This window comes from Aedes aegypti, chromosome 3 (assembly GCF_002204515.2).
Source record: "Aedes aegypti strain LVP_AGWG chromosome 3, AaegL5.0 Primary Assembly, whole genome shotgun sequence".
NCBI classification, from domain to species: Eukaryota; Metazoa; Arthropoda; class Insecta; order Diptera; family Culicidae; genus Aedes; species Aedes aegypti.
The window spans coordinates 44757518-44765575 of NC_035109.1; the positions used below are offsets into that span (position 1 = coordinate 44757518).

The 8058-nt window shown below is 37.1% G+C and overlaps 1 protein-coding gene across 1 annotated transcript; it reads right to left on the reverse strand.

Annotated features, from left to right (window-relative positions):
- Window positions 1–5373: 5373 nt before the first annotated feature.
- Window positions 5374–8058, reverse strand: LOC5568149 (thiamin pyrophosphokinase 1). Its single transcript, XM_001652045.2, has 4 exons — window positions 7763–8058; window positions 6861–6993; window positions 6634–6797; window positions 5374–6050 (listed from the first exon to the last, which is right to left on the reverse strand). Exons 1-4 carry the CDS (start codon window positions 7778–7780, stop codon window positions 5580–5582), a joined length of 786 nt encoding a protein of 261 aa, XP_001652095.1. The 5' UTR covers window positions 7781–8058; the 3' UTR covers window positions 5374–5579.

Here is an 8058-nt window from a genome sequence, read left to right on the forward strand (position 1 = left end):
AGATTTTTTGTAGCATTAATCCATGCATCAATCACTCTAGAGCTATTAGAGGAATTACTGGAATAGTTCCAAGAGGAATTCGTGAGGGCTTTTTTGCAAGAATTTACGAAATCATTCCTTTCGGAATCGCTGAAGCAACATCTGAAAAAAGCAAAGAATTCCTTGTACAATCCTTGGGTCAAGAAAATCTTTTGAAAATTCGTCCACACTTTGAACAAATTCTTGATAAAAAACTTGAACAAATCATACATGAATCTGTAATCAATTTTTGCAACTATTATCTAGTAATAGAAATTCAAGAATCTCTGGAAACATTCGTAAATTGAATTCTTAGGGATTTTTATTGAACCTGGAATTCTCAGGGAATTTCGATAATAATCAGGGATTTTTCTTTGAGGCAGTAATTCATGGTATAATATGTTCATGGAAAAGGATTTTCGCGTTTTAAGCCCCAGTCCCCCAAAAAATACGACTTATGATAGCGGCCATAACCCTTCCTGAGCTGTTAAATGACGATCTTTTCAGGTATGCAATTTAATCGACTTGACAAGATATGATTGAATTTTATGAATATCTCAAAATTTGATCAGTAATAGATTCACTTATTTTCATGCACAATTTTGAAAATTATTTTAAATGTTAATTTTAAATTTTAAATGTCGAAACAATCAATTTATCGATTTCAGGGCTTATAGTAGGTTTCTTTTGAGAAATTCTATCATGCATTAATGATCTATTTTTGCATCTCTATTTTTGATGAAAGGTCTTTAAGACGAAGTAGGCCGTCATTGAAATTTGTACGCGTCGTTGATGATTGTTGCTAACTCATCTCAAGATTTCGAATCCAAGAAAATCAGTTGGTTTTGCACTGACACAGCTGAAAAAGTATCAGCATACTTTATGCATGTTAGCGCGTACAGTAATACTTTATCAAGTCAATATAAACTACCAAGACTGAGTTTTATCACTTTGAAATGCAAGTTGAAAAGTCATCATTGTTGCCAAAGCGAATGACGGGCTTCTAAGCCTTAAAGTCTTTAATTTATACCCAAAGTCTCAAAAGTCTCTTTTTCCTTATCTTGTTTGCAGTGTTTTCTGATGCAAAATTCAGTAGGCTCCAGAGAAACCTTCTGAGACTATTACGAGCCAATTCAACTGATACTTCAAGAGATTCATCTCAGATTTCTCGAGGAAAAGCCTCACGAATTGTCCTAGTGGTTCCTTCATCTGGAATACTTTCAAGGGAAGTGACTCTCCATTTGATTTACACAGCGAGTCACTTCACTCAAGTCGAGAATTGTCAACTCGCTATACTGCCTATAAACGCATAATTATCCCATGTGAATAGGAAATCCAGAAAACAAGGGACTGACATGCATTTATGGGCAGTATTATACTAATTATACGTATAATACGAGACCGACAATTCTCACCTCACGCCACTCGTAGAATAAACCCAATTCCTCCAGCGATTTCTCAAAGAATATCTTGAAAAAAATTGTGGTTGTAAGTTGTAGACCATTCAATTTCAAGCAACTTTGCCAAAGAAAGTTTTTTGTATCTCTTAAATTGGCCGATCTAGAGCTGTTTGCCTACGGTGACATAGGTTGGTCCGAACAAAACTGGTTTTCTGGCTCTAGCGTTTTTAATTCAAATATCTCGTCAAAGTAGTCTATGAAACACTTTCAAAGATTTGAAAAATGCGTAAATTGGTGGGTGAAAAAACTCGCTATCTCCTTCCGTTTGGGAGTTATTGTTGTTTTTCTCACAAAAACATGCCTACTTTGATTCTGAATATCTCTGATTGGGGCAAACATAAAACATCTTTTGACGGCATTCGAAAGACAAAATAAAATTGTATATTATATCAAAAAAATACAGATGTTTTGGAATATCCTGAAAACAAAGGATTTTTAGCAGAAAAACCAATAACCAACAATAACTAAAATTGATATCATTAGTATTTTTGCATGAAAACTTGCGTTTTGTAAAGTTTTAAAATAAAAGCTTTCATACTGTGATATTTAAATCTAGGGTGGTCCACAATATCACATAAATAATATTATCACCTTTTTATTTGCTATTTTTATCAACTTTTTTATTGCCCTTTATTGCTTATTTTAGCTTTCTCGGCAAAGTAGTCTATGAACGACTTTTAAAATTCAACAAATGCAAATTTACATGTAAAAAGATTGTTGATATCTATTTTAGTTAAAAAGTTATTAAGGTTTTTGTGATAAAAATCATTTGTTTTTCAATGCATTTTATATGAATTACAAAAATAACACATCTGTAATTTTTTGATATAATATACAATTTCCTTTTTGTCTTTCGAATGCCGTCAGAAGATATTTTTTATGTTTACCCCAATCAGAGATATTCACTAATCAAAGTAGACATGTTTTTGAGAAAAACAACAATAATTCCTAAACGGAAGAAGATATCGAGTTTCTTCACTCACCAAGTTACGCATTTTTCAAAGCTCTAAAAGTGATGAGATATTCGAATTAAAATCGCTAGAGCCAGAAAACCAGTTTTGTTCGGACCACCCTATGTCACCGTAGGAAAAAAGCTCTAAATCGATCAATTTAAGAGCCACAAAAAACTTTTTTTTGCAAAGTTGCTTCAAATTGAATGGTCTACAACTTAGCTGAAGCATGTATTATATAATTTCTACAAATAAGAAAGTTATTTACACAATTTCTTTGAAAATGTGGTCCACCCTAATTTTCAATAACACCAAACAAAGGACTTTACTAATACAAACAACTTTGTAGAAGACCGTTTTCGTCTAATGTTTCATTCTAAAGCTCAAAATGCATCTTTCCGCGTAAAACTGCTTTCTGGACCATAGTGCAATGCTTCCAGAAATACTTTCAACGTTTTTTCAAAGGATGCTTAGATGAATTTCTCTAGAATGTGCTCCAGGAAATCCATGAGAACTCCAAAGCTACTACCTCCACTAATTTCCTCAGGTATTATTTTGTTTTTTTTTTCTTCAAAATATTATAGAATTTCTTCCAGATATTTCTTTACTATTTCTTCATCCGAATTCTCCAGTTACTCTAAAAGATCTTCCAAAGATTTCTACAGAATTTCTTCCAAGGAAATCCACAAAGTTTTATTCCAGAGTTTTTGAAGAAAAAAAAAAAACTAAAGGGTTTTCTTAAGAAACCCTGCAATAATTCTTCCGCCTGCATTTCATCCAAGTATTACTGCTGCACTTTCTCAACAAAATAAAAATCCCATGATATCTTCAAAAGTTTATATAAGTTTTTAAATTCGTTAATATTACAGTATTCTTTCCAATAGTTCCTCCGATCATTCTGTTTTATTCTGTCCAATCTAGAAATTCCTTTAGAGAATCCTGCGGAATATTATTCCGAGATTTGATTGATTTTATCTATTAAAGATCGAAGGATTTTACCTACGAAATCTATTAAAACTTCGTCAAAAGTCCAGGAGTTCTTTCAGAGTTCCTTGCTCAATAAGGATTACTTTAAAACGGACGAGCTTCTAAAAAATAAACTTTCAAAACTTACTTTAGAAAATCTAATAGAATTAGTATAGAAATTTCTTAAGAAATTTTAGAAAAAATCTCTGGAACAATTGCTGGAGGTATCTTCAGAGAAATCCTTAGTTCAAATCTTGGGAAATCCGTGAAATTTCTAGAGGCGTTTCTGGAGAAGTACTGAAGGATGTACCAGGGAAATATATGTATTGGATAAAATCTTGGAGAAGTTACGACTTAAAAAAAAACTTAAAGAATTTTTGGAGGAATTCCGAAGATTTCTGAAACAATCTTAGGAGAAATTCATTTTCTGTGTTATTTTTTGGGAAAATCCAGGTTGAATTCTTGCAGAAATTCTCTGGAGATATTCGTGAAGACATTCCTTGGGAACTAAATACTAAATTTACTCCTTTGGAAATTTCCAGAGTAATAACTGAACATAGGGTAAGTGTACCAGTTATGGCCATAGTGGTTCCCTATTTCGCCATACGTGATAACTTGAATGTGTCCACATTTTGAAAAGTTTCGTGTGTTTTAGCAGTAAGATATAGGATTTTTCTTGATGTTAAAACATTCGAAAAAATTGAAAATGTGAAAGTTATCGAAATAATGCATATGGCCAAATAGGGAACCACTATGGCCATAACTGGTACACTTTCCCTACCTGAAATAATTTCTGATGAAATTCCTAGAGAAGATCATGAAAAAAACACATACACAATACAAGCAGTAATACTTGTAATAATGTCACGATGAATTCTCAAAAAAAGGCTTAGATCTTAGATAAACATGTGCTCTGATGGTATGAAAAATCAAACTCTTATCTCCTGGTTCCTAGCAGGTAGCAGGTTCCGTTTTGTTTGCTTGATTTCAGTTCGGTCTTTTTTCGGCCCCTTTTTGATTCCTTTTGGGTCTCTGTTTTCAGGCAAGCGGTCTCTATTTTTTATTTTAAGGTCCTCAGTGGCTACCAGCCCTGTAAAGACAAAACACTGTCTTAGTCTTGAGGTTACGACTGGCACTCTTTGCGTTGGAGCCCCATAAATATAGCAACCTTCAATTTACAGCCTAGTATTCCATAGGGTTAAAAAATCACAATATGTCTGTTAATGTTTGTTCTACCCATGGTCTAGAACGTGGACGCGCTTCTTATCCACGGTAACTCTGAAGAATTTCTCCAAAAAATCTTCGGAACTCGAGAAAATCTCTTAAGAGTTTTTTATAGACTTCATCCATGTGTTTTATCATTGAGGACGGGGTTGGTTGTCCACTGGTTACCGCTTCTGCTTCATAAGCAGAAGGTCATGGGTTAAATCCCAGGCCCGACCCTTTTCTCGTACTTTGTAGTTGTATCTTTATCACAGTTATATACCACAGTTCATAGTATTTGCTAGAACCCGAGACGGACAGAAATAAACCTTCCATTCTTTCATTCATTATAGCACGCCTTTCCTTACGCCTGATACATAGGCAGTCTGCTACCAAACCAACAAGCCTCTCTGCCATACAAATAACCACCCCTTCACCCTTCCCGCATGAACTGTCGTAGACGCAGTGGTATATACGGTCTACCGCGGGAGCCAGTTGAATGCATCATCAATTCCTTCCCCTCATTGGTCTGCATTCTGACGTGACAGGCGTCATTGTTGCCTAAAAATAGAAGATCACCAGCACTTATACATTGAGGATGTCTGTTAATCCCAAGCAGTCGTGTAAGTGCAGCTGATCTGGCGATACTGGAGTAGCAACCACGGGCAGCCAATCAAGATCAAGAGGATCAAATCAACCCTGTGTTTTATCTAATTAGAATATTCCCACTAAGGTAGTCATCAATGATAAGAAATAACCTATTCCTACTTCATAGGTAATCTTTTTCAATTGCTCTATTTGTATCCTTTTAAATAACAATGAAACATAAAACAAGACAAAGTACCTACGGCCAGAACTCAAGCACCAAAATTAAATCCCTCACAAGAGAAGTCACGTTTTGTCGCACGATTTTAACAGTAAGGCAAATACTAGTCGATTTACAATCCTACATTGAACTTGGTTCCACGCAAAACACCGTCTATCACATATCCTTGGGCGACGTCCCCATGCACCAGAGGAGGGCGCTGTCTGTCTTGATTCCGACCTCCAGTTCCGCGTAGGTGTTTGACGTGCTAACCAGAGTACCGAATTCCGTCACTTGGTTGTCCAGATTCCAACGTAGACCGCTGGTGCTGCAGACAGCTCGATATCCAACCGGTATCAGGGAGCACCAGATGCGTTCGTTAAGCAACCGAGGAGGAATGTTGATGAGGTGACTTCCCGCTGGGAGCAGCCAACTGAGCGAGTTGCTAGACCGTAGGAATACAGGCGTTTCGGGCAGGATTTTCCGCGCTAGGAATAGTGTGTTGATATTGGCCATGATCTGATCCAATCGTCCGGAACTTTCGCACAGCACCAATACGCGGCTTATTTCGCTAGCGTAGCCCGTGCTCTGGAGGGCCATTAGCGATTTGGTGAAGTCGGTTGCATTCTGATCGGGCGTTTTGATAATCTAAAATGACAATAACAAATGGTAAGGCCGCACGGGACGTCATCATTATCACCCTATCCATTTGAAGAAGCAAATCCCAAGAACCACTCCATATATCGATGCGAAAAATGTATCACTATGATTCTATATATGTAGTGCACAACCCAATACATTTTCAGCTTCATCGGTTCACTAAAACTCGAGATTTGCTTCCACAAAGTTTTTATGATAATTGTTAGAGGGAGACAAAAGATAGGGAAAATAACATGGTCTCCCGTGTCACCTTATGGGCCCAGAATATACACCATTGATCATGCCATTAAAACAAGTTGTGTTTAGACCAAAAAAACTGGTTATAGTAATGCAGGGCCAATAGCGAATTACTTTTAGTGAGTTGACACAATTTTCGACCTAGTCTATGAAATCCTTTTTTCCAGAAAAGCAAAAGTTATCTCCGGGACAAGACCAAAGCAGATTCGACAGCTGAAAATTGTTAATCTTATCTCTCATCTAAGAACCAAAGCTCAGTCCCAAATCTCTGTCTTTAAGTTATAAAGCAAAAGCGGCAACTCTTACACAATGCAACAGGCTTATTGCTACTTACCCTACAATTCAGACGAGTGACATAAGACATGGATTCATCCGTACAAGAATCAAAATCACCCGTCACCAAATCCGGCGCTTTCAGCTGTTCGTCAGGTCCGATGTGCCCCTTAACGAAATCCACCCATCTATTTGTCCCTCCATCGACTGTAACTCTCACCTTGGCTAAAAATGTAGCAAATTAATTGTAATTGGTCAAGCACATTACATCCAGTTAATTATACGTACCAGTATTCCATATTGTTCTAAAGTAATCCTTATGCAGCAGTATCGGTCGGTTCAACAGCACAACGGCCAGCTCGTCATCGAAGTTGCGCGCCTCGATAAGATCCGCTGGAGACCACGTGATGGTGTTTGGCAGCTGAAACGAACAGCCTCTGATGAAAATTTGCCGCCCCAGAGAACATAACTTCATTTTGAAGGCCCCGATCTACCTAAAAGCGACCCGCGTCAGGCCTGGTTAACCGTGGCCGACTGCGTTTGCTATCTCGATCTTGATTGTTAGCCTTCTGTCGGTGTCAAAAAAAGTTACGTGTTTTGTGCCTATACATATAGGACAAGAAATACAAATCGTGATAACTTCAAATTGAAATGGATCTCCGATTTCTCTGCTGTTTTGGGAAGAAAATTTGATTCAATTTCACTCAAAAAAATGAGAATTAATTTTCAAAGAGGGAGGTTTTTTTCCGGAAATGGGTTATTGTAATCTATTTGGAAATTCCTCCGCTAGCTCAGAAAATTTTATTTTCCTTTTGCCCTAAACGGCTATGAAGTTATATACCTAACTTATAATCAAATATATAAAAAAAACTTCAACCCTTCAAAGTGCTGTGGGGTCATATTGACCACAGAACACGGACAGAGGGTTAACTACCACGCATTTTCCATCGGTATCATACTCATGATGCTCTATAGATGCGACCTTGGAGAGAAACGCCGCAAAAAGAAAATATTTTCGAGCTCCGTCCAAACCATAAAAGCTTGGCGCATTATCCTACTAATAACTAGATTATTTACTGATTCTTTATTTGAGTTTTTGAGTAGTGAGGTAGGACCAGGTCTTCAACGTAATTGCATCTTTCTGAACGAATGATAACCAACCCACTGTTTACTATTATCAATCTACTTACGTCATCGTTGAAAAGCATTCTTGGTGCACTCTAGGCTGCAACACGTGCGTATGATATATTGACACGCAAACTGATACTATCGCTCCTCTTGTGAAGTACGTCTTAGAACGACACTGATCAATCAGCCTTGAAAACGCCTCTTACACCAATAGGTACTTAATTATGATTGTTGGTGCAGGAAAGATAATAAACCATGTTCGCTAACTTCATGCGCAAAACAGCGAATAGAGAAAGGTGGTGGCACCAACAACGGAACGGCGAACCCCCAGCGCTGATTGTACGCGAATGAAAGAAAG